Genomic DNA, 26,637 nt, shown 5'->3' with positions numbered 1-26,637 from the left:
CCATCGCATGTAGGGTGTGACTAGAGGGCTGCTTTGGGTCACACATGCTCAGTAGGGCATCTCCAAGAGTGGAGGGCCAATTCCACTCCCAAATTTAAAAAAAAGGGGGTGCCAACCTGTTCTGCCAGTTCAGCCAGCCCCAGAGAGAGACAGCCATATCGGAAGGGCGCTGAAGATCTCTGCCCTGAGGGCTGATGTTCGCAGGCCTGCTTTGGCTACCTGCAGCAAGCAGATAACTGCCAGGAGAAAGATCCCAGCCTATTCAAAGAACAGGGTGCTTGCTGCTTGGTCAGCTCAGGAGGACGTGAGAACATAAATGCCAAATGAGCAGCGCATGCTTTCAATGCGTAGGATTAGTGGCCCATGTACCTTTCAGTACTGAAGAAATCTGTATGTTAGATTCTGTTATTTTTCTTTGACCGGTATGTGCTGTATTTCTGTAATGATAAGAGCATGTTTCGATTTATGAGGCGACTTAGTTAATGCACAGATTGTCGTCTTATCAACAGAAGAATGTTTTTGTTTAGTCTGAGCAGCTTTACTACACTGTGGTGTCTTTTCTCCAAATCAGAGCTACTCAGGGTACTGGCATCCGCACCTGTCCCAATTTGCATATTTGTGGTGTTCTCCACAGGTGGGAGTTCCGCTGTCAGAACAGACTGAACCTGCTCACTGTCCCTGCAATACAATGGAATTATTACGGGTACGGGTGTAATCAAAGTTTGGTGGGTTACACTCAGGCCGGGCCCTTGTCTCTGGCTCTTTAACGGAGCCCTGACTCTGCTCTCCCAGGAGCCCCTCTCTGCCTCAACACCGGTTGCTCTTACAGGCCCTGCTCACTAGGTGACATCTACCCTGTCTTTCCATCCATACTCCAAAGAATACTGGAGAACTGAGCGGGATTATGACATCACAGGTATCAAGGAGACTGAACAGTTGTAACATAAACACGGCCACACTGGGTCAGACCAAAGGTCCATCTAGCCCAGTATCCGGTCTTCCGACAATGGCCAATGACAGGTGTTTCAGAGGGAATGAACAGACCTCTTTTTAAAGTGCTTTGAGAGCTACTGATTGAAGATGTTAATAAGAGGTAGGGCTCTTTATTAACTTATGATATAGGGTGCTTTTCTTAAAGCACCCACTGCTGGAGTCAAGTGATTTATTTGAGAATCTCTGCTCTTTATTGTATTTTATTTGTTAACCAATTTTATTCCTTCATGGTTGCAAAGAGAACCTGAAGAACGTGAATTGAGTGCACCCTAGCAGCTCAGACACCAGAAGGCAAATGAAGTGTTCCCCAGATGAATGTTTTTTGAAGATTTCATTATTTGGAAGCCAATCTCATGATTTAGTTGGGGCCCAGATCAAGGGTTTGGAATGCTTGGGCTGGTGATACCGTGAACGTTTTTGTGCCCTCGTAGCACTGAATAATCACTTCAGGGCTGCTTCTCACTTCAGGCTGGGAGATTCTGCCTCAGGGGTTTTAGGAGTTCCCACAAGTAGGGAAAAATGTCCTATGCCTAGGGGCTTGAGAGTCATAGAGGTCGGAAAAGACCCAGGGTTTTCCTGGGAAACCTGATGCCCTCTCTCCTGCCTTATTCTGAGCTCAGCAGCTCAGCCCCCTTGGGCGATTGCCACATCCTATCTCCTGATCTAAGTACAGCATTGACACCTCACAGGCTAGAGGGAGATTGCAGGAGAGCAGCCTCATTGTGACCTAGGGATGACATCAGCGCCTGCCTGATGCCAGAGCAGCAACCTGCCCTCAGGTGTAGCCTGGGTACTTGGTGCTGCTTTGAGTGTATCTCTGATTCTTAGTGCCTGAGCCCGGCGAAATGAGATCACTCCTCCTCTTTCTCAATTCTGCCTCCTGCCTAAGGATCCTGCTGCTCTTTCTTCTGTATTATGCTGTGATCAGGCTTGCCAGATCTGAGGTAAGTGAGGCTCCTTGAGAGATGGAAAGGCTGGATTGATGCCAGCTGAATGCAGGAACCAAACAGAAGTAGTTTTCAATCAGCAGGATCGGATCATCTCTACCCAAAAGTCCTCAAAGAGCTGGCTCAGGAGGTTATTGGCCCACGGACATTAATTTTTTAACCAATGTAGGATTCCTGAGGGAATTCCAGAAGGCTGGAAGTGTGCTAATGTTTTGTCAATATTCAAAAAGTTACGGGGGGTTGGCCTGGCTTCTTATAGGCCATTTAGCCTGAAATAATGGACAAACTGATATAGGATTCAATCAATAAAGAATTAAAGGACGGGAATATATTCAAAGCAGGTTAACAATGTTTTATGGAAAATGGGCCATGTCAAACATAGATGTGACAAACTTAGACTTTTGGAAGGTGCTGTGCTTCACACATTCCAAGGCAAGATGGGCCCATTGTGATCTTCTAGTCTGACCCTCCTGTCTAGCACAGGCCAAAGAACTTCCCCACAATCATGCCTAGTGCATACCTTGAATTAAAATGTCCAATCTTGATTTAAAAAATTGCCAGTGATGGAGAATCAGTCCACCGTGAACTTGGTAAATTGTTCCACTGGTTAATTCCTCTCACTGTTAAAAATGGACGCTTTCTGTCTAGTCTGAATGTGTCTAGTTTCAACTTCCAGCCATTGGACCATGTGAGACCTTTCTCTGCTAGATTGAAAAGCCCATTTGTAATGATTTCTTCCCCATGTAGGTATTTATAGACTTTTCCTCAAACCACCCTTAACCTCTTTAAGCGACATTGACTGAGCTCCTAAACTCTATCACTATAAGGCAGGTTTTCTCATCCTTTAAAGATTCTTATGGCTCTTCTCTGAACCCTCTGCAATTTATCAACATCCTTCCTGAATGTTAGACACCAGAACTGGACACAGGATTGCAGCAGTGGTTGCACCAGTGCCAAATACAGAGGTAAAATAACCTCTCTCCTCCAACTTGAGATTCCCCTGTTTAGGTATCCAAGAACCGCAGGACATTTGGATTAAAAATTAGCACTATACAATATCAATGGAGCACAGGTTAAAGGGATTGAGAACAGGCTAATGGCTAACTGACAGATCTCAAAAAGTAATTGTCAAAGGGCTCATCAAATGTGGGTGTTTCTAATGGGGCTCTGCAGGGATCAGTACTAGGTCTGATGCTATTCAATATTTTTCAATGACTTGGAAGTAAATACAAAATTGCTGCTGATAAAAATGTGCTGATGACACGAAGATTGGCAGAATGGCAAATAATGATCAGGACAGGGCAGTCATGCAGAGAGTTCTGGAGAGTTTGTTTGGCAAATGGGGCCCATTCAAACAACATGCATTTTCACACAGCCCAACACAGAGTTATACATCTGGGAACAAGGAGGGCCTACTCAGCTTTGGATCTAACGATCTTTAGCTTTGTATCATCTGCAAATCTGGCCACTTCACTGTTTCCCCCCTTTTCTAGATCATTTATGAAGATGTTAAACAACTCTGGTCCCAGTACAGATCCTTGGGGGACCTTGCTATTTATCTCTCTTCATAAACTAACCATTTATTCCTACCTTTGGTTTCCTATCTTTAAACCAGTTAGTGATCCAATTGAAGACCTTCCCTCTTATCCCATGACAACTTACTTTGCTTAAGAACCTTTGATGAGGGATCTTGTTAAAGGCTTTCTGAAAGTTCAGGTACACTCTATCCACCGGATCGCCCTTGTCCACATGCTTCTTCACCCCTGTGACATTATGCCCCATATTCTTCATAGAGATATTGTTCTAGGGATATGGCATAACTAAGGTATGTTTTATGCAAGATGGGTCATGTGAGATATCCTTGGAAAGGTTCTGATTTACTGAATGGGATTATCCTATTTGGATGGATGTATCATTTCTGTATCTGAAGTTAGGAATATGGGCTCTGTATCAATTACAAAAGTGCTTGCACCAGGGGAATGCCCCCAAATAGTAGGCAATCAGCCTGGATGGGCCATTAGGAAGGACAATAGGACATGGAAGATGCTAATCTTCCTCCTTCCTGAGAAGTTTCCTGGGATGCTGCTTTGACACTGCAGGGTGATGTGATCATGTCACCTCATAGAATTATAGAATCCATAGAATCTCAGGGTTGGAAGGGACCTCAGGAGGTATCTAGTCCGAGCCCCTGCTCAAAGCAGGACCAAACCCAACTAAATGATCCCAGCCAGGGCTTTGTCAAGCCTGCCCTTAAAAACCTCTAAGGAAGGAGATTCCACCACCTCCCTAGGGAACCCATTCCAGTGCCTCACCACCCTCCTAGTGAAAAAGTTGCTCCTAATATCCAACCTAAACCTTCCCCACTGCAACTTGAGACCATTGCTCCTTCTTCTGTCCTCTGCTACCACTCAGAACAGTCTAGATCCATCCTCTTGGGAACCCCCTTTCAGGGACTTGAAAGCAGCTATCAAATCCCCCCTCATTCTTCTCTTCTGCAGACTAAACAATCCCAGTTCCCTCAGATGGACATCATTTTGGACTGGTGGTATTTTTCCACTAGGATGGAGGGGCGGGGGCGGGTGTCAAACTGGGAGACAAAGGATTCCTGTCATAGCCAAATCCTATTGAAGGCTTGGAAGTGAGTTAATCTAGGTTCTTCTCCACCACCTCCTTGCCCCAAAAGGAAGCCTGCTGAAAACATCTGGAGAACTAAAGGAACTAAACTGTGGGGGAGGAGGGAAGGGGCCGAGCCCAGGCGAGAAAGATCTAGCCTGGGAAGGGAATACCTGGCTAGTTAAGCTGCAAGCAGTGCAGTTTACCTTCAAGAAACTTTGCATCTCTCAGGCAAGTGGACTGAGCTCATGCCAAACTGTTGTTGTTGTTTTTTGGTGTAAAACAGCTGCCGTTTAAGGATGATCTAGGGGTTATATCAGCACTTGTTTGGGAGGACTTGCATAAGCCATTCATGGCTTCATCACTCAGGAGTAGCATGGCCATCCCAAATAGCTGCAGAGAAAACCCCGATATCATGCATTCCCTAAATATGTATCTAGGAAACACTGTTGTGCAGATGTCAGATTTCTCCCCCATGGTCTGAATTCCATGCATGGTATCTGGGGTTAGTTGCATACTCTGCAATCCTAAAACCTGCTGAGTTTGATCATCTCTGCGGTAGAGAGAACTTTGCAGGCTCTCTCCTTCAATGCTTATAAAATCTGCAGGCTCCTGGTACCAACAATCCCTGTTTCTCCAACCCCTGGAGTGTTCCAGTGACCCCTGTTATGGTTTGTGCTTTGTGCCCTATATTGGCTGCATCATAGGAAAGCACAACGCCTACCCATGATGCCTCAGAGTGCAATATTCTCCCAGAAGGAAAAAATTCCCTCTGGCCCCACATGGCAATCACCTCTGGCTCATTGTTCTCCCAGGTTTATTGAGGAGTTCTCTTCTAACCTTGCTGCTTTCTCTGTGTGTGGCAGGCTTCTCCGAGGAAGAGGAGGCCCAGAAAGACAAAAAAGAAAGCGAAAGGTAAGCAGCCCCTCACCCCACAGCTGCAGTGGCAGACTCAGGCCCCATGCAAAGCAGAGAAATAGGGTCTATTTCCCCACCTGCCTCCCCTCTTCCTACGAAGGCACAGTCGTGCCCAGAGCCGTGCAGAGGCACTGGCTGGGGCTCCGTTCACAGGCTGCCTCTGAAATCTGGGGCAATAGGCTGCTAAGAAGCAGAGGGTGCCCAAGCAGCTCAATGTCTCCTTTATGTCTCTCTTCTGGCAGCTTTTGGACGCTGTGAGGAAGAGGTGGAGGAGGCTGGTGCATCCCCAGAGACGTGGTAAGCAATGCCCCCCTCCATAAATCTGCAGTGGGTCAGTCCCCTCCTTTAGCGCCATGCAATTCATCCCCACCCAGGGGCAGTAGCCCGAGTAATCCCTCCCCTGCCCCGACCTATGTACCACGCAGGCAACTCTTCTCCTTTAGACTCCTGCAATTCATTCCCACCCTGCAGAAGTTGCCATCTCTAACCCACCCCCACGCCTCGTACAGTGGGTCATTCCCTTCTTCAAGCGTCATACGGCTCCTTTAACCTGGGGCAGTGGGGGGGAGGGGTAGATTGTGTCAACTGGACTGGACCATCCTCCCCTCCCAAGAGGGGGAGAAAATGTTTTCTGGGACCAGCCCCGTGCACCCCGGGGAGGTGAGGTGGAGAGGTCAGGAGGAAGGCTGGCCTTTCTGGTACGGTGAGTAGGGGATCCAGCAGCACTTCGGTAATGGCCCCTCCTCCAGTCCCCCAGCATAGGTTCCAAGTAGGATTTGAACTCTGGACCTTCAGCTCTGCAGCATAAAGCACCCCTTAGAGCTAAAGAAGTAGCTGCATAGTTGGTAGCTAGAGTAGGCTGTTATCCTATATGTTGATTAGCTTCTGTGGAAGGGACATGACACATGCAGCCAGCAGGATAGACACTCACCTCCTCAGCACTAGACAGGATCACCTAACAATCCAGCTAACCCCAACCCAGAACATCCAAGGCCCGGGTATTGCAGGGGAGGAGGCTGCCTCAGTGGAGAATGGGACAGGGAGCCTTTCGGTGCCGCCCCTCTAGGTAAAAGAGGGCCTGAGGGCAGGGCCTGCACTCAGCTATCTGCTCTCTCTCTTCCACAGCTGCCCTGTGCACCTGGAGAAGCTCCCCTTGGCTCACAGCCTCTGGCTTCTTGAGAGGAGGCAACAGGACATGGCCAGATACCTGGATGCAGTTCTGATACCGTAAGGCAACTGAGCAGGCGGCACCAGACTGGGGGCTGGGTGGGAGGGGATAATGAATGTAGAGAGGAGGGAGCAGGGAAAAGCAGACACGCCAGCATCCTAAAATAACAGGTGAGATACCAGTGAAAGTGAGGTGAGGGATTATCAGAAATTAAATGCAGAGACTACAAGTTGGGGTTGTGAGTAGGATCAAATCCTTCTGTACGGCAATATCTGCCAGCAGGCGACTGTCTCGAACCTGCCCGTGCTGTGTCTGAAAGAAAAAGCAATCCAATGACACGCTGTGAGGGGGTGTCCTCCCCACCTAGGACTGGAAGGGGCTCAGGTGGCCAGGCAGGCCCATGAACTCCACAGGGTGCACCTGGAGGAAGAGCCAGGGAGCAGGGAATTGATTCCAAGCAGGCTCAGCTGGGCAGGGCCTATAAAGCCAGGAAGCTGGCAAGAGACAGGGGCTGCGGCTGGGAAAGGGCAGCCCCTCCCTGGGAGGAGGGGGGAGTGTTTGGAGCTGGTGCACCCAGAGCAAGGAGGGGAACCAGGAGTAGTAGGAAGCAGTCCAGGCTGGGAGAGGAAAGCCCAGAACTGCTGGGTTGAGGGTCCCTGGCCTGGAGCCCGGTGTGAAGTGTGGGCCCAGGTTTCCCTACCAGCCACCGAGGGCACGGCCCAGACCGGCGGGGCAGTGAACAGGAGGTCTGTCTGGGTCACTGTGGGAGTGACAGGCAATTAAAGGACTGTACCCTGGAAGAGGGGGAAACGCTGAGTGGCCTAGCCAAGAAGGGGACACTGCAGTTCCCGGAATGACAGAGAGATGATGTGACCACATGCGACAATTGGAAGGGGCATTGGCCTCCAGAGCTAATCCCCAGAGTAGGCTCCAGACAAGCAGTGAGTGGGACACCACGTGATACACCCCAATCATGAGTCATCAGCTGGGTTCAAACCCAGGACTTTTCGGGCCATAGCACAGTCCCCCACCACCGGAGAAACTCCATTAACTGGGAGCAATAGTAGGTTGTTAGCCTCTAGTGTATCAGCCATTAGAAGAGGACAGTTTTCCAGTGGGTTAGAATGTAAGAACATAAGAACAGCCAGACTGGGTCAGACCAAAGGTTCATCTAGCCCAGTATCCTGTCTTCCAAAACTGGCCAATGCCAGTGCAGCAGAGGGAATGACCAGAAGAGGGAATCATCAAATGATCCGTCCCCTGTCGCCCATTCCCAGCTTCAGACAAACAGAGACTAGGGACACCATCCCTGCCCATCCTAGCTAATAGCCATTGATGAATTTATCTAGTTCCTTTTATAGTTTATAATCTTGGCCTTCACAACCTCCCTGGTGAGGGTTACACACACATGCTCACATCTTCCTCACCCAAAGCAATTGTTGTTAGCTAATCTTTCTGTTAAAATAGCACTGGGTCCCCAATCATGCTCAATGCCCCATTGTGCTAGGTGCTGCACATGTGCGTGTGACGAAGGGGTTATCGTTCTAGATAAAATGAGTGCCGGCTCCCCCTCTCAGTCCTTCGTTACCCAGTTGATGTCCTTGTGTCAGACTGTGGTGTGCAATGCATGCCTAGGCACTGCCCCATTGCACTACTGTTGGAAGGCTGTGCCCAAGCCCTGCCTTTGCTCAGCAGGGCCTTGTCCCATCTGTCCCTGTCTGCTCTCTCCCACAGGCCGAGTGTGTCGACATCTGCCACGAGCCAGTTCTCCTACTCCTCTAGGGAATCCACCACCTCTGCCCTCTGGAGTCAAAGCTCCTTTTCCCTGAGAGAAGCCTCCATCATTAAGTCGGAGCCCCTCTGCCACACAGGGGAGATCATGCCCTTCGCGAGCTGGGAAGGATCCACTCATCCCATCCAAGACCAGCCTCTCCCCAGGCCTCCTGCCCACGGCAGACGAGACCGGGGAGAGCAGACCACGGGTCTGGACCAGACTTCAGTCCATAGCTCAGACTTCAACATCCGGCAGAAGCATCTGCAGAGGCGACTGGGGGCTCCACAAACCCCCATCCCGGGGGAGTCATTGCTGGGTAAGCGGGACGCCAATCATCAATTGGAAGTAGACACAGATCCGCCCAAATGTGGATTTCCAGCAAAGGTCCCGGAGCCCCTCAGATTCAACACCAGCCCTCAGCGTGCACAGGAGATCCAGGAGCCATGTGTCTGCCCCTGGGGACCCCTTCCCCAAAAGGCCCATAGGATCATGGCATCCCCTGATGCCAACCTGGCCAGGCTTGTGCCCACGGCGGGGGTCAAGCTGCAGGATCACGTGGCTCAGAAATGCTGGCAGATCCAAACGAAGGCCTTTCCTAAGATGGTGCGCGAGTCGCACAGGGATGCTCCCCTCCGGAGAGAGACTGCCCTGCCTGGGCCACTCCACCCCCCTAAGGAGCCAGACAAGCACAGAACAGCGGTATTCCCAACGATGGGACAACATCCTCCCCACCCCGTCGAACTCCACATAAGGCATCAGCATCCGGTCATGCAGAGGGGGCTGCTCACCCTGGACCCAGAGCCCCCGGCAAAGCTGCCTCACGCCGTCCCAGCCAGGGGAGCCCGTGTGGAGTTTAGTGAGATGGAGACCGATTTCCTGCAGATGGGGAGGCGAAGCAAAAGCTCCTCTTCTTCCACACGTCCTCCAACGCCAGTGGAAGATATCACCATGGAGACGGGCAGGAATGATGGCGCGGCAGGAAACCAGACTAACCCACAGCGCTGCACTCTGCCAGCAGGGGTGGGTCTGACATCGCCACCTCCAGGAACCGCAGTAGCAGAGAAGACACTCGCAGAGACAGTCCAAATTTATAGGAGCGAGTTGAGAAAGCACCTTAGCAATGTGAGCGGCACCAAAGGGACTGAAGAGAAGCTGGAGCTGCACATGGAGAGGAAGGTTCTCTTGGGAGAAGGCTCCTGCCTGCGGCCAGGGGCACAAGCAGGTGAGGGCAGGGCAGATCTTCCCAGGACCCAATGGCACCAGGTTGCCCCAGAGGCACCAGGCTCTGAGCAGCTTACAAGATCCACCCTTGACTCTCTCATTGCTGGGCAGGCTGCACACGACCTGCAGATCAAGCAGCTGACGGAAATGTTGAGCAGCTCCCGCCCCTTGGTGGGCCAGGTCTCAGTTTGCCAGCAGTGCCGCAAGGCATATCTAGGAAAGAGGAAGGGTGAGAAAACTCCAAAGGAGACATCTGCTGAGCTGCATGGTGTTCGAGACATCATGCATTCACGTGGGTTCAATGGAACTGTGAATTCAAAGTTCTCCAGGGACCAGCCACCAATCAGAGTTTGCGAGAAGTGTCGTAAGCATCGACGGAAGAGACCAGCTGGCTCGGCAGGTGCTGACTTGCCGGGAAGATCCCATGGAATTCCACAGCGATGGACTCCAGGAGACGCCTCAGCATCATCCAACCACAATAAGATGCCAGTGCTGTGGCTCCTTCCAGTAGACAAGAGCAAGAGGCGGGATGGAAAGGGGAAAAGGGCTCCCCGCAAGCAACCAAAGATGGTGTCCGTTGCAACGAGTACAACAGGGCTTTCGCAAGCTGGGGAGAAAGCAAGTGAGAGTCCTGACGGTTCTCCCTCAAAGTCACCAAAGGCCTCCAGAGCTAGGACAACATCCCCTTCAAGGAGCAAAGTTCTCCAAAAGATGTTAATGTGCCTGAAGCAAACCTTCAGCAAGCTGCAACACAAAGTGAAGTCCCCAATGTCCAAGGACCCTCGTTCCAGAACACCTGACACTAAATTTACAAAGCCACCCTTTTGGAAGGCAAGGGCCTCCAAGGGTGTCCGGTTTCCATACTACTGAATCCCACCCTGCCAGCATGCCCACTAACAGCAGGGGCCCACAAATTCCAACCTCTCCCTATCATCCAGTGGGCCCGGTAAGCATGGGCTAAAGTGGCTGAGAAGAATGGCTTGTTGTCCGGGGACACAGAGACTGATGTATAAGTGACTCTCCTTGGGGTATGACATTTAAACCAAGATTCCAAGATGAAGGGGGGCCTGGGAGCTTTGATGAGACTGAGGGTGTGGCTAGCTCACTGGATTTATTACTTTCCTTCATGCGGTTCAAGAATCAATCCTTCCTTCAAGAAGAGCTGATACTAAATTTACAAAGCCACCCTTTTGGAAGGCAAGGGCCTCTAAGTGTGTCCAGTAGTACTATTAGGGCCGTACCGTCAATCAAACCCAAACCGGCCCTTTGACCCCTAAAACCTCGCCCCTTGACCACTTAAGCCCCGCCCACCTATCACCAGAAGTCCCACCCACAGGGTATTACTTCCAGGGTCAAGGAGGACACATGACCGGAAGCAAAGTATGTCATGTGACCCCTCTAAGAACTCCTCCCACTGCCCTCTACCAATCAGGAGAGGTTTCGCCCTCATAGGCCGACCCGGAGAGGGGATTTGACCAATCAGGGGTGTTCCAGGGTGGGGTGATCCATCCAGATGTGGTTCGTGTGACCCCTCTAAGAACTCCTCCCACTGCACTCTACCAATCGCGATGGGTTTCGGCTACATAGGACCACCCTGAGAGCAGATTTGACCAATCGGTGGTGTTCCGGGACGGGGTGACCTGTCCAGATGAGGGTCGTGTGACCCTTCTAAGAACTCCTCCCAGCGCCCTCTGCCAATCAGAGCGCAACACTATCACCCCATAAGTCCCAGCACCAGGGCAGAAGAGGCCATCTTTTACCAAGGACGCGTGCTTTAGAAATCGTGGAAGCATGGACTCCTTCACCACCCCTGGTGAGAACTTCAGACTTTGTGTTAGCACCGAGGGCCTTTGGACTTGTGTGGAGAAAGCGCTACATGAGCGACAGTTCCCGCGAGGGCCCTTTGACTCAGCCCTTGATGGATACGCTGGAACCCAAAACCCAAACTCTCGTGAGGCACACCGATGAGTGTGATGGCCTCTCATTGTCAGCCCCCCTAGAGGTGGAAGGTGAACGCAGCTCAGGGGAGTCATCGGAGGACAAGGTGAACGGAAAAGACATTGCTCAGGTAAATGAATGATTAAGAAGTGACTGTTGATGATGGGGTGTAATGGGGTTAGGAACCGGGGGGTGGGGTGGGTTGTGTATATTTAAAAACAAGGAGTGGGAGCTTACACTGTTTCTTTTCTGAAAATCTCTCCACAGCTTGACGATGCCTTTCTAGAGGACCCAGAGGCCCTGGACAGCATTGCATCAAGCAGCGAAGATGAACCGGGCTCTCCTTGTTTTTGCTCAATGCCGGTACAAATTGTTGAAGAGGACTCCAAGGATGACGGCTATGAGGAGTTTAGGCGGCTTGGCATGGAACTAACTGAGCCAATGCCACGTCGTGAGCGTAAAAAAGTCATGCTGACTATTGTACGTGTTGCTGTTTATGCTGTCCTTCATCAGTGCCTTAGGGAAAAGCTTTTTGAAGATTGTGAGGGCTGTGTCATAGATGCGCCAGCACAACAGCACCATGACTGTGTGACTTGGACTTCAGTAGATCTAAACTTCAAGCTCCGGCGCCTGTGTGCTGAGTTCTGTTTGGAAAGCTTATTAAACACTGTTCTTGCCATAGGTTATGCTACGCAATGTCTGTGCCTACCCAAGAACATTTAGCGTAAGGGGTGACCTTGATAAATGCTGTGCAATTTAGTGCAGACCCTGGCCGTGTTTTAAAGAAAATGACCAAACCGGAAGATGCCTGTGTCACATTCTTGACTTGAACTGGGACCGTATAGAATATGATTGCAACCAAGGTCCTGTAGTGGCACCAAATCTTTTGTAAAGGGGGTCATATAAGGGGTCTAAGACCAGGTTATGGGTTGCTGGTTATGATTATGCTGTCTGTATGAATGTGTCATTTTGTAGTTGAAGTTATGAATATTGGCTTTATCATGTCTGTATCTCAAACTTATGCTATGCTTCTGGGTGACATCCCAGACGAGTTGGTGTTAGCTCTGCCTAGCCTGCTTGATGGCCCATTAAGGACCATCAGCTACACAATTGACCCATTGAGAGAAGGCAGATGCACCTTGTAAGTCAGCAAAGTATGCAGGAACTTGCCCATGTGACTCCAGACTCCATTTTGCTTGTAATTTTCCACAGTAAGGACAAAGAGGTGTTCTTACACCTGGAAAAGACTATAAAAGGCTGATGCCTCATCTCCAGCTTGTCTTCAATCCTGCTTCTTACCTCTGAAGGGACTTTACTAGAATCTGAAGCTCTGAACAAAGAACTGATGACCCGTCCCAGCTGGGGATGTACTCCAGAGACTTAATTTAAACCTGCAGTTTATTCTATCACTGCTACAAGCCTGAACCAAAAACTTTGCCATTATTGTATGTAATTGATTCCGTTTAACCAATTCTAGCTCTCATCTGTATCTTTTTCCTTTTATGATTTTATAGATGTATAGATTCATAGATTCTAGGATTGGAAGGGACCTCGAGAGGTCATCGAGTCCAGTCCCCTGCCCTCATGGCAGGACCAAATACTGTCTAGACCAGCCCTGATAGACATTTATCTAACCTGCTCTTAAATATCTCCAGAGATGGAGATTCCACAACCTCCCTCGGCAATCTATTCCAGTGTTTAACCACCCTGACAGTTAGGAACTTTTTCCTAATGTCCAGTCTAAACCTCCCTTGCTGCCGTTTATGCTCATTGCTTCTTGTTCTATCCTTAGAGGTGAAGATGAACAAGTTTTCTCCCTCCTCCTTATGACACCCTTTTAGATACCTGAAAACTGCTATCATGTCCCCTCTCGGTCTTCTCTTTTCCAAACTAAACAAACCCAATTCTTTCAGCCTTCCTTCATAGGTCATGTTCTCAAGACCTTTAATCATTCTTGTTGCTCTTCTTTGGACCCTCTCCAATTTCTCCACTCTTTCAGTACCTGTTTTCCCCCAATTACAAGGTTTCATCCTGTGAGTTTATTGACGCTGAAACCGTGTGTGTGTCTTGGAAGCACGCAAAAGACCGGTACTCTGTCTCTGGCAATACCAACGTCTTCATAGCCTGTTTCACCACCGCTTCTGCCCGCTTAGAACTATACAACCTCCTTGAGAGGTTGCAAGAGTGGTTCCTGTACCACGACACTGACTTGGTGATATTTGTGAAAAGGGAGGGTGAGTGGAATCCCCCTCGGGGGGATTATTTAGGGGACCTCACGAGCGATTATTTCAATTAAAAAATAATAATCTGTGTACTTTTTTCTGAATTGGTCTTTTTTAAAAAAAAACAAACAAACACCAAACATCAATTGTCTTTAAACCCCTTACCTGGGGTGCTTTATTGGGTAACATGGCTGTGAAAATTATCACAAAATCCATGTCTGTGCTTGTTGAAACCTGTTTTGAGCAAGGCTAGGCATGCCCAAGGAATATCTCATCGGTAAATGTCTTTTCATAACCTTTTTCAAAAGCTCCTTTGGTTTTAGATAGTCTCACGTGGTCGCATTTCTCAAAGGAAGAGGCACGTGACCTTTGCTGAAAATAGCTTGAAAGGCCTTGGATACCTCACCAGTCGTCTTGTGTTTTTGACCTAAGGCCCAGGCATATTTGGATAGAATGTCTATCACTGTTAAGATGTACTTAAAACCGCTGTTGCATTTGGAGAACTGGTGCATATCCACCAAATTTGCCTGCCATTGCACATCCACATATGAACCAATGGTCTTGTTTCTTTTAAAATGCATTTGAGCCGGTTTGTGTAAAGTGAAAAAAGAACAGGAGTACTTGTGGCACCTTAGAGACTAACAAATTTATTTGAGCATAAGCTTTCATGGGCTACAGCCCACTTCATCGGATGCATGCAGTGGAAAATACAGTAGGAAGATATAGATATACACAGAGAACAAGAAACAATGGGTGTTACCATACAACCTCTAAGGAGAGTGATCAGTTAAGGTGAGCTATTATCAGCAGGGGAGAAAAAGAACTGTTTGTAGTGGTAATGAAAATGGCCCATTTCCAGGGCCATTGACAAGAAGATGTGAGGAACTGTAGTGGGGGAAAAAATAAGCCCAGGGAAAGAGTTTTACTTTGTGTAATGGCCCATCCACTCCCAGTGTTTATTCAAGCCTAATTTAATGGTGTCCAATTTGCAAATTAATTCCAATTCAGCAGTCTCTTGTTGGAATCTGTTTTTGAAGTTTTGTTGTTGTAATATTGTGACTTTTAGGTCTGTAATCAAGTGGCCAGGGAGATTGAATTGTTCTCCGACTGGTTTTTGAATGTTATAATTCTTGATGTCTGATTAGTGTCCATTTATTCTTTTACATAGAGACTGTCCGCTTTGGCCAAAGTACATGGCAGAGGGGCATTGCTGGCACATGATGGCATCTATCACATTGGTAGATGTGCCTGGTGGCGTGGCTGATGTGATTAGGTCCTATGATGGTATCCCCTAAATAGATACGTGAACAGAGTTTGCAACAGGCTTTGTTGCAAGGATAGGTTCCTGGGTTAGTGTTTTGTTGTGTGGTGTGTGGTTGCTGTAGGATTGGGGGCTGTCTGTAAGCAAGGACAGACCTGTCTCCCAAGATCTGTGAAAGTGATGAATCGTCCTTCAGGATAGGTTGTAGATCCTTGATGATGCACTGGAGAGGTTTTAGTTGGAGGCAGTGGCAGATTAACAAATTTGCCACCCCTAGGCCCTCAAAAAATTGCCGTGCCCCCTCCCCACCCCGTGCACCAGCTCACCTCTGCTCCCCCGCGGCAAGACTGGGAGGGGGTGGGGAGAAGGGGACTTGTGGCACGCTCGGGGGATGGTTGCGGTGGAGCGGAGATGAGCTGGGACGGGGAGCGGTTTCCGGGCCCCCCCAGGTTACTCCCCGCACCCGTGGGTCCAGCTCACCTCTGCTCCGCCTCCTCTGAGTGTGCCGCTACTCACTTCTCCCTCTCTCCCATCACTTTAGCGTGGCAAGCCTGGGAGGGAGGTGGAAGGAGGGAAGCGTGGTGCGCCTGGGAGAGGAGGCAGGCCAGGGATTTGAGGAAGGGGCAGAGTTGGGGAGGGGGCATGAGCAAATTTGCCGCCCTAGGCCTAAGCCTTGTTGGCCTAGGCGATAATATGCCACTGGTTGGGGGCTGAAGGTGATGGCTAGTGGCGTTCTGTTACTTTCTTTGTTGGGCCTGTCCTGTATTAGGTGACTCCTGTGTACTCTTCTGGCTCTGTCAGTCTGTTTCTTCACTTCAGCAGGTGGGTACTGTAGTTGTAAGAATGGTTGATGGAGATCTTTTAGGTGTTTGTCTCTATCTGAGGGCTTGGAGCAAATGGGATTGTTTCATAGACCTGGGCTGTAGACAATGGATCGAGTGGTGTGGTCTGGATGAAAGCTGGAGGCATGTAGGTAAGTATAGCGATCAGTAGGGTGGTGTTTATGTGGCCAACGTTTATGAGTGCGGTGGTGTCTAGGAAGTGGATCTCTTGTGTGGAATGGTCCAGGCTGAGATTGATGGTGGGGTGGAAATGTGTAAAGTGTAAGTGTCCCTGTCTGAAAGCCTGTCTTCTATGTAAAGTTTTGCTATGCTTTCTGGCCACTTGAGAAAGAGGGTTCACCCCGCCGAAGCTCCCAACTTCCCCGGGGGTGTAATATATTTTCTTTAACAGAGCTGCCTGTGTAGAAATGACTGTTACTGGTACCGTCTTATGAAGGGGGACACATTCATATTGACACATTTAAATAAATAAATGTTATTAATCGCCTGGTTTCACATGCCGTTTTACAAACGCCTGTAAAAATGGACACCACGACCCCTACCATAAGGGAGTCTGAGCTGGTCCATTCTTCCATTTTGTCCTTTTCCGGATTTTCCTCTTCAGATCTGTGTCTCAGACATGAGCAAAAACAGCTGATGCTACCGCTGTCAGCTCTCAAAGGCCTCTAGTGGGCCGGACAATGAGAGGCCTTCATGCTCATGGGGGTGCCTCACGAGGGTTTGGGTTTCGGGTTCTGGCGTATCCATCAACGGCTGAGTCAAAGGGCCCTCGTCGGAACTGTCGCTCATGTAGCGCTTTCTCCACACAAGTCCAAAGGCCCTCGGGGCTAACACAAAGTCTGAAGTTCTCACCAGGGTGGTGAAGGAGTCCATGTTTCCACGATTTCTAAAGCACGCGTCCTTGGTAAAAGATGGCCTCTTCTGCTCCGATTGCTGGGTCTTATGGGGTGATGGTGATGCGCTCTGGTTGGCAGAGAGCGCTGGGAGGAGTTCTTAGAGGGGTCACACGACTCTCTTCTGGGCAAGTCACCCCGCTCTGGAACACCACTGATTGGTCAAATCTGCTCTCAGGGCGGTGCTGTGTGGCTGAAACCCATCGTGATTCGCAGAGTGCAGTGGAGGAGTTCTTAGAGGGGTCACACGAACCACTTCCGGATGGGTCACCATGCCCCGGAACACCCCTGATTGGTCAAATCCCCTCTCCAGGTAGGCCTATGGGGGCGAAACCCCTCCTGATTGGTAGAGGGCAGTGGGAGGAGTTCTTAGAGGGGTCACATGACACCCTTTGCTTCCAGTTATGTGTCCTCCTTGACCCCAGAAGTAATATTCCCCATGGGTGGGACTTCCAGTGACAGGTGGTCGTGGCTTAAGGGGTCAAGGGGCAGGGTTTAAGTGGCCAAGGAGAAGGGTTAGGGTTTGATTGATGGTAGGTCCCTTATACCATTTCCGATTTCCATACTACTGAATCCCACCCTGCCAGCATGCCCATTAACAGAAGGGGCCCACTAATTCCACCATCTCCCTAGCAACCAGTGGGCCTTGTAAGCATGGGCCAAAGTGGCTGAGAACAAGTGCTTGTTGTCCTGGGACACAGAGACTGATGATAAGAGACTCTCCTTGGGATATGACTGATGTTCTCAAGTGCTTGTTGTCCTGGGACACAGAGACTGATGATAAGAGACTCTCCTTGGGGTATGACTGAGGGCTGATGTTCGCAGGCCTGCTTTGGCTACCTGCAGCAAGCAGATAACTGCCAGGAGAAGGATCCCAGCCTATGCAAAGAACAGGGTGCTTGCTGCTTGGACAGCTCAAGAAGGCGTGAGGACATAAATGCCAAATGAGCAGCGCATGCTTTCAATGCATAGGATTAGTGGCCCGTGTACCTTTCAGTACTGAAGACATCTGTATGTTAGATTCTGTTAGTTTTGTCATTATTCTGTTTAACCCCAGATTCCAAGATGAAAGCGGGGCCTGGGGCTTCAATGAGACTGATGGTGTGACTAGCCGGGAGTGTGAGGAACAGTCTATGATCTGCCCTCACATCCCAGAGATGCTGGTTGTGGTGCCCCCAAGCCCACAGGGCGGGACCCTTGTTCCCCTTAACCCTCTTCCATTTTTCCTTGTTTTCCTTACAGTTGCTGTTCAATAAATTGTATTTGATTTGAACTTAATGTGCTGATCAGGGGTAGGGAAGCGGCCGGTGCAGAGAGAGTACCCCGGAGTGGGGCCATCCCCGAGCACGCAAGAATCTCCACTTTCATTTAAAAAATAGTACATGTCTAGCCCGTCATGCTTCAAAATGGGACCCCCCTAATGGTTCAAAAAGTATAAGGCAAATCAAAAGAATCCCCCAGATAATTTTAAAATCTCAGGATTCGGGACGCCTGCCTTGTTTGAATGTATTGGGTCGGCAGTACTTGCCGATATGTGCGGGGTATGGAAGCACTTATCTTTACAGCCAAGCAACTAATTCATGGGGAATAATTTAAGCTGTGAACCCATCCCATTGCATCTTCACAAATTCTCCCTAAAAAGCTTCCAGGGCACTCAAATTTATCCCTATTTCAAAAATAATCGCGGGGGGAGTTCAATGAATAATTCTGCTTCAGGAATCAGTTTGCTAGTTAAAACTCACAGTGTGTGGATTGGACACTCGGGTCATATGACTTCATTCTGTTCCCTGATTGGATGAGCAGAACTCCAAGAAATCTGATTGCTAGCGTGAATGCTCTCCTTTCCTTCTTCAGAATTTATTTGCAGGAATGTAATGTACTATCGAGGAGACAGTGTGTTCCAATGGGCAGAGCACTGGCTAGGCAGTCAGGAAACTTCAGTGCAGTCGCAGTTCTGCTACTAACCTGTTGCATGAGCCTGGATGAGTTGCCTCTCTGTACCTCAGTTTCCTCACGTGTTTAATAGTCTACTAACCCGTACTGCCCTTTGGAAGGTGCTGTCATAGATTCCAAGGCCGGAATGCTGCTGTATCACACAGGCCAGAAAACTTCCCCAAAATAATTCCTAGAGCAGCTCTTTTAGACAAACATCCAGTCTTGATTTAAAAGTTGTCAGTGATGGAGAATCCACTACAATCATTGGTAAATTGTTCCAATGATTAATTACTCTCTCCAATATCAATGTATGCCTTATTTCACACGGGCTTTCTTCAAGATGGTTTCTCTCAACCACAGTCTCCCAGCAAAGTGGTGCCTGGCTCCCCCTTGCTCAAGCTCTCTTCCAGGGGCCCAAAGGTGCTGGTGGTTTTGTTTTGTTAGGTGAAAGAATGTGGGGTTGTCTGCCCCTTTCTTTTCTAGCCCCTTGAGTCTTGGAAGCTGATTCTTCTAAAGCAGTGGTTGTCAACCAGGGGCACGGGGTCCACAACTCCTGTCAATATTTGCCTAGTTTTACAGCAGGCTACATAACAAGCACTAGCGAAATAAGTACAGGTTAAAATTTCATACAGGCAAAAGGAGAAAGTCAGCAATTTGTCAGTAAGAGTGTGCTGTGACACATCTGTATTTTAGAGCTGATTTTGTAAACTAGTAGTTTCTGAGTGAGGTGAAACTTGGGGGTACACAAGACAAATCAGACTCCTGAAAGGGGCACAGTAGACTGAAAAGGTTGAGAGCCACTGTTCTAAAGGATCCCCTCAAAGCAAAGTTTATCCAAGCTGTGAGGAAGGAGACCTGAAGTCTGTTGGTGAAGGCTCCGTGTGTAACCCACACACCTTCTGGGTGTGGTATCCTGTCTCTTCTAGTGGCACCAAGACCACTTAATGAGAGAGAGCTAAAATGCATCTGTGCTGCAGCCTTTTAGCTCATGCGGTAGAGACTCATGCAGTAAGTTCCAGAGGCCCTAGGTTCAAACCCACTCGCCACCAACAGGGGTCTGTCAATGTTACAAGTGGGGGCTCGTCTGGGATTTTAACCGGGAAGTCTCTGAGCTCAGGACGTGCTTTCTCAGCGAGGGGAAGTATGTAACCCACACACCTCCTGGGTGTAGGGTTCTGTGCTATCTAGTGGCTCGAGACCATTTAGAGACAGTTAAATGAGTCTGCTCTACAATTCTAGCAACCAGCCAGTTGGCTCTTAGATCATGCACTAAACTCCAGAAGTCCCAGGTTTGATCCTGCCTGCCAGCTACCAGGGTCTGTCAACATTACATATGCTCTACCCTCCCCTCACTTGTCTTTGCTGAAATGTAAATTGCTTGGTTCACTACCATCTCCTTCCCCTGCTGTCTTGATGACCCTGTTTGCTGCTTATATAAACCCCCATTCCTTTGTTTAGGACAGATCTCTTTAACAGCATTTGCCTAGGAGCAGTGATGAGCTGCCAAAATCTTAACAACTGGTTCCCTATAAAAAGTTCTGATTTAAGGGGGGGGAGCGGGGGAGGGGCCAGGGGAGAGATCCTCGTGGGGCTGGGGGCCCCTGCAGGGGCTGGGCCAATTACCCAACTTGCCCCTTCCCCTCTCCTCTGGCCAGCCCTGGAGCTTGCAGAAGCCCCCCCCCCACCCCCATCCCTTGCTGGGCCATTCAAAAAGTGGCAGCAGGACGACTCCAGAGCTCAGCTGAGCTGCCCAGCTGGTGCTGGCAGCTGGCCACGCTGCAGCTGGGGGGGAAGCGGGGGAAGGGCTGGAGGAGCCTCAGCCTCCCCAGCTGGGAATCCTGGGAGCAGCAGGATGGTCCGGCCCACAGACCAGAGTTCTTTGCCCACCCCCTGGCCCTTTAACAACCGGTTCTCCATGGAGGTCTAATTTTAACAACCGGTTCTTGAGAACCTGTGGGAACCTGCTCCAGCTCACCACTGCCTAGGAGGGGCTGTCAGGTTTTCACAAGTACTGTCATAGAGGGTGTGGAGGCCAAGAATTAATTAATAAAGGTTTGAAGGGATCTTAATGTATGTTAGCTAATTAGCAGAGGTTAAGCTGTTACCCTGTATCTGGTGCAGAGTGAATTGTGTGAAAAGTCGTTACGACCTTGTGAATTGCAGTCTTGTTTTCTGTTCTGGTATTGCAGACAAATAAGATAACGAATAGGCTTATGTATAAACAAATGCAAATGTTTACTTCTACTGTCTGCAAGTATGCTAACCATGGTCTGCTAGAAAGGTATAAAGATTGTTATGATTGTTTACTAATGGAGAGAGATCTGTCCAGGACAAGGGGCAACCCAGTTCCTGACACTCTCTCCCTCTTGTGTTCACTAGAGTATTATAATAAAGTATTTGTTTTTGCTGCACCCAAACATAAAAGCGAGAACTGAGTTTTTCTTCGACAATTTGGGGGCTCGTCCGGGATGGCAACGCCCACGGACACACAGACGGCTGCTACGGATCGTTCCCCTTCGAACCCCATGGCGCCACAATAGAGGTAAGAGACCTTTTGAAATCTCTATTGGGGTATCGGAGGAGGACTGTCTGTGGGGGACGTCTGTTTCTGTTGGGCTCACGCCATCTGAACTTTTTGACTGTGCAGCAGGATCAAATGCAGAGTGGTATTGGGGAGAGGCCCCAATAAGGTTAGTTTATAGCAGTACTGGGAACTGCTGAGTTGGCCAACAGGTAATGCATAAGGTAATGCATTAGAATGCACCGGTGCTGAGGGGTTTTTACCGCCTCAAGAGGGGTTGTCATACCGCCTCATGGTATTGGTCCGGACCAGGTAACGATGCATCTTGGTTAAAAAAAAAAAAATAAAAAAAAAAAAGAGAAATTTTTTTTAAAAAGGTTAAAAAAGGGTTAAATAGAGGAAAAGAGGCCTTGGTGTGTGTGTGTGTGTGTATATCTGTGTGAGTGTTTGTTGCTGGAAGACGCCCAGATTGCCCTGTGAAGCGATTGCTAATGATCAGGAGTAGTCTAACGCAAGCCCAGTAACTAGTGGATCTTTAGGAGATCCGACCCACGGTGGGCTGACTCAGCTTGGCATAGTCCGGCGAGGAAGCTGCCTGGGTCTAGGAGTGTGTGAACCCATCTTCCCTCCCTTTCCCTTCTGTGTGGGCTACTGACAATCTGATCATCTCCCTGGAAGCAATTAGAGTATGCGGCTTTATCTCCCAGAGATTAGCCGACGCTCTTTGCTGAAAGGGGGTGTAAGAGGGTCGTAGTCTTTCTTGTGAGTCTCTCCTGTACGTGAATGCCCTGTAGGGAGGGATTCTTAGATTCTGGTCCGCTAGCGCGGACAGGGACCCCCTCGGTTGGTGTGACTGGAAAATGGGGGGGGAACAGTCTAAACTTTCCACTTTACCCCCTAAGGGTACCCCAGCATATTACATGTACGTACATTATGGTCCTAACACCTGCAGGTATTTAAATGATTGGAATCTGTACACGCGTGAAAATTCATTTAAACAATGCCCATTAGAAGGTACCTTTGAGTTAGATAAACTTACATGCCTCAGAGAAGCCCTTAAATCACATGCCTCTGCTGCACAGTGCGAGCAGTTTCTGTCTTGGTGGGAGGAAGCAACAAAGAGACTCCATGAGTCTCGGGTGCGGAGTCTGAAGGACTCCCAGGAGAAATTAAGAACTGAAGTACAGGATTTAAAACATAAATGTCAGACATCCAAATGTCTTCCTGCTTCAGTGCAGCCCTCTGCTTCTCTTTATCCTCAATTAGTTAAACCTGAAAGTGAGGAGGAGACTACAGAAGATATAGTGGATTTTTTTAGCAGCATTCCACAGCCTCTGCCAGTTTCCCCCACGGCCCCCCCTTCTCGGGCTGTGCAGGCAGTGATTGTCTCGTCGCCGCAATTATCAACTGCACAAGTTGTTCATTCTCCTTCTTCGGAAGAATTATCTTCTTCCCTACTGACTGACACCAGTAGTCCGGTTAACCCTGCTTCTGCTGATAACCATGCCGGCTACTTTCTTAGAAGCACGACACAGGCACTCCAGGCTCCTTTAAGGGACTTGCCTGGAGCTGGAGCGATAGGGGGGTTAGTTAAGGTACATGCCCCTTGGACACCTGGAGATCTTAGAAACTTGGTGAAAGAATTTCCTAAAATCAGGGAGGAGCCAGTAAAGTTTAGAGAGGAGCTCCAGACAGTGATTCAGTGTTATAATCCATCTTGGGCAGATATTAATCAACTTTTACGAGCTGTACTGCCCGCCGAAGTTCAGCAACGACTTAACAGACAGGCAGCTTGGCCTGATACCGACCCTGGTATTGGGGATGCTTTGACAGAGGCTAGTAATCGTCTCTTGACCTCTATTTCAGAAGTTTGTCCTAAGAAAACAGATTGGACCAAGATTGCAAATTGTAAACAAAATAAGGGAGAATCCCCTGCTGATTATCTTGATCGACTGACAAAGGTCTTTGAACAGCATTCGGGGATTACTGATCCAGCTGATAATGCCAGGGAAGCGGTAGGAGCTGCTTTTGTTCAGGGACTCTTGCCAAAAGTTCAGCATCCATTGAGAACTATTTGTATTGGCTGGCAAACTAAACCCCTTTCAGAATTGGTGACAGTTGCAAATCATTGTACGGCTTGCATAGACCAGAAGAAAGAAACTAGTGAAACAAAACTTATGGCTTTACAGTTACAAACTTATCAGAACAGGGGTCGTGGGGGAATGAGAAGAGGACGGGGACGAGGTCGTGGGAGAGGTATGGGACGGGGTTCCTCATATCCTGCCCAGAATCCTGCCCCGACTGGGAGCACTGCATGCCACTTGTGTGGTCAGGAGGGACACTGGAGAAATGAGTGTCCAAATCGATTTGCTCAAAATCCTACTCAGTTCCCCAATCCTGAAGCGCCTGTATTCTCCCCACAAGGAACCCCTTACTAGGACAGCCTGAGGGAACGTAACTGCATCATGAATCCTTTAATTTCTATTAATCAAGAAGGCCCATTTGTTGATTGTAATATTGCTGGTAAATCTGTTACTTGTCTTGTAGACACTGGGGCTAGTAGATCTGCTCTGAGATCCTCAGAGTTTCCCTCTGTTCCTTTGTCCACTTTGTCTGTTAATGCTGTGGGCATTTCGAACTGTCCTGTTTCGCATCCTGTCTCAGTACCCCTCGAAATTTGTCTTGGCCCTCTAGAAGATAAACATTCCTTTCTACTCAGTTCTACTTCTCCTGTGAATTTGCTGGGAAGAGATCTGTTGTGTAAATTAGGTTGTACCATCTACTGTACACCAGATGGCGTATTCTTACAGGTTCCTGATGAGAATACTAACCTGGTGTTGGCCACACTCCATATATCCGAGCCAGCTGCGTCGAAGTCTCCACTCAGCCCTGACCTTGTGCATTTGTTGTCACAAGTGCCCCCCCATCTCTGGTCTCGTCATGCAAATGAAGTGGGACAGATTAGAACAGCCGAGCTGGTTAAGATTTTTGTGGACCCTGCTAAGCTTTTGCCAAGGATTCCACAGTACCCACTGCGTCCTGAAGCAGTGGCAGGCATAGCTCCGGTTATAGAATCTTTATTGCAACAGGGTATTATTGTTCCCACTATTAGTTCTTGTAATACTCCTATCTTTCCTGTAAAGAAGCCAGGAAGGAATACCTATCGGTTTGTTCAAGACCTTCGCGCTATTAATGCTGTGGTTTTGCCTTCTTTTCCAGTGGTTCCAAATCCAGCTACAATTCTTTCTTGTATTCCACCGTCAGCCACTTATTTTTCTGTTGTAGATTTGTGTTCAGCATTTTTTTCTATTCCAATTCACCCAGATAGTCAGTATTTGTTTGCCTTTACTTATAAAGGATGTCAGTATACCTGGACCAGGTTACCCCAAGGGTATACTGAATCTCCCTCCCTGTTTTCTCAGATCCTGAAGAAGGATCTGGATGATGTGGTTTTCCCTGGAAAATCAGTACTTATACAATATGTGGATGACCTTTTACTGGCGTCTTTCTCTTTTGACTCTTCTAAAACTGATACTCTGACTCTTTTAACTGCTTTAGCTGCCAAAGGTCACAAAGCATCCCAGGAGAAACTCCAACTGTGTCAACCCAAGGTTCATTATCTTGGTCATGATATTTCTCATGGCAAGCGTCATTTATCAGACTCTCGTATTTCAGGTATTTTAAATATGCCTAGGCCTAGTACTGTTTCTCAAATGCGTACTTTTCTGGGCATGACTGGATATTGCAGGCAGTGGATTTTAGGTTATGCAACAGTAATTAAACCCTTACAGGATCTGACTAAGTCTGGTACCCCTGAACCTCTTCCTTGGCCCCCAGAGGCTGAGAGCGCTTTTGTTGCTATTAAACAGAGACTATCTACTGCTCCGGCCCTGGGACTTCCTGATTATACTAAACCATTTACTCTTTTCTGTCATGAGCGTAATGGGTTTGCTTTGGCTGTACTAACGCAAAAGCACGGGGACAAACACCGTCCAATTGCCTACTACAGTACTGCCCTAGACGCTGTGGCGGTAGGATTTTCCCCTTGTTTACGGGCTGTAGCGGCCACGGCCCTTTCTGTTCAGTTATCTGAATCTATTGTATTGGGTTCTCCTTTGAGTGTGTGTGTTCCGCATGCTGTGGCTGCACTCTTGTTGAAATCTAGGACGCAGCATTTATCCGCTTCTCGTCTTATCAAATATGAACTGGTTTTGCTATCTTCCTCTCATATTACTTTGGCTCGTTGCCCTGTTCTTAATCCAGCCTCTTTGTTGCCTGGGCCTGAAGATGGAACCCCACATGATTGTGTGTTTGTAACGTCTGTTTTTACTCGTCCTAGGGATGATTTACTGGATGTGCCTTTGCAGAATCCTGATCTCCTTTATTTTGTGGATGGCTCGTGTTTGCGAGATTCTAAGGGTAACTTAGTTGCTGGTTATGCTGTCTGCACTACCTGTGCTGTTGTTGAAAGTGCTTTCCTTTCTTCAGTGTTTTCCTCTCAAGTAGCTGAACTTGTGGCTTTGACTCGAGCTTGTGTTTTGGCTCGAGATCAAACGGTCACTATCTATACGGATTCTCGTTATGCTTTTGGAGTGGTTCATGATTTTGGATTGCTTTGGAAATATAGAGGCTTCCTTACATCCACTGGTTCTCCTATTAAGAATGGTTTTTATGTTTCTGCTCTTTTGGATGCTCTTTTGTTGCCTAAAGCTATAGCTGTTGTTAAATGTACTGCTCACAAGACCCCTCATGATGAAGTTACCCGTGGGAATGCTCTAGCTGACTCTGCAGCTAGGACAGCGGCTCTTTCTGCACCTCAGGCTGTACATTCCTGTGTACTGATAGAGCAGCCTTCACTGGCCTCCCTTGACGATCTGGCTAAGATCCAGGAGGCAGCATCAAGAACTGAGAAGCACTCTTGGAGTGCTGCTGGCTGCATTTTACATTCTGATAATCTTTGGCGTGCCCCGGATGGTCGCCTGGTGGCACCAAAGATGTTATTGCCCTATCTTGCTCGCATATACCATGGGATGGCACACGTGAGCAAAGGGGGGATGGTTGCTGCAGTTGCCCGAGATTGGTTTGCACCCATTTTCCCTTCTGTTGCCCATTCCTACTGTCAACACTGTGTGATTTGTCAACAACACAACATTGGTAAAGCTGTTAAAGCTATGCGAGCAGCCCACCCTCCTCCTTGGGGACCTTTTGTAAATATTCAGATTGATTTTATTCAAATGTCTAAATGTTGTGGTTATGAATATGTATTGGTTTTAGTTGATGTATTTACCAATTGGGTTGAAGCTTTTCCCTGCAGGAAGGCAGATGCCAGGACTGTTGTGAAACTTCTGCTTAAGGATTTTGTCCCTCGTTTTGGCATTCCTGTGAGTATCA

The 26,637-nt window shown here is 48.6% G+C and overlaps 2 protein-coding genes across 2 annotated transcripts in view; both read left to right on the top strand.

Moving 5' to 3' along the window:
• Nucleotides 1-1,767: 1,767 nt before the first annotated feature.
• Nucleotides 1,768-26,637, top strand: part of LOC123362518 — a 45,384-nt gene continuing 20,514 nt past the window's right edge. Inside the window, exons 1-3 of the mRNA XM_045002870.1 lie at nt 1,768-1,937; nt 5,420-5,468; nt 5,714-5,768. Coding sequence (XP_044858805.1) covers nt 1,839-1,937; nt 5,420-5,468; nt 5,714-5,768 — 203 coding nt within the window. The 5' untranslated portion in view covers nt 1,768-1,838. The remainder of the gene's footprint in view (nt 1,938-5,419; nt 5,469-5,713; nt 5,769-26,637) is intronic.
• LOC123362520 lies at nt 11,541-12,514 on the top strand. The gene is made up of 2 exons (XM_045002871.1): nt 11,541-11,702; nt 11,840-12,514. Exons 1-2 carry the CDS (start codon nt 11,553-11,555, stop codon nt 12,293-12,295), a joined length of 606 nt encoding a protein of 201 aa, XP_044858806.1. The 5' UTR covers nt 11,541-11,552; the 3' UTR covers nt 12,296-12,514.

Source organism: Mauremys mutica, chromosome 2 (genome assembly GCF_020497125.1).
Source record: "Mauremys mutica isolate MM-2020 ecotype Southern chromosome 2, ASM2049712v1, whole genome shotgun sequence".
NCBI classification, from domain to species: domain Eukaryota; kingdom Metazoa; phylum Chordata; order Testudines; family Geoemydidae; genus Mauremys; species Mauremys mutica.
This window is presented reverse-complemented; position numbering and strand designations above follow the sequence as displayed.

Coding starts and splice junctions, on each gene's coding strand:
- LOC123362520 (XM_045002871.1), top strand. CDS start 11,553: ATGGATACGCTGGAACCCAAAACCCAAACTCTCGTGAGGCACACCGAT. Junction 11,703..11,839: donor ACGGAAAAGACATTGCTCAG/GTAAATGAATGA, acceptor ATCTCTCCACAG/CTTGACGATGCCTTTCTAGA.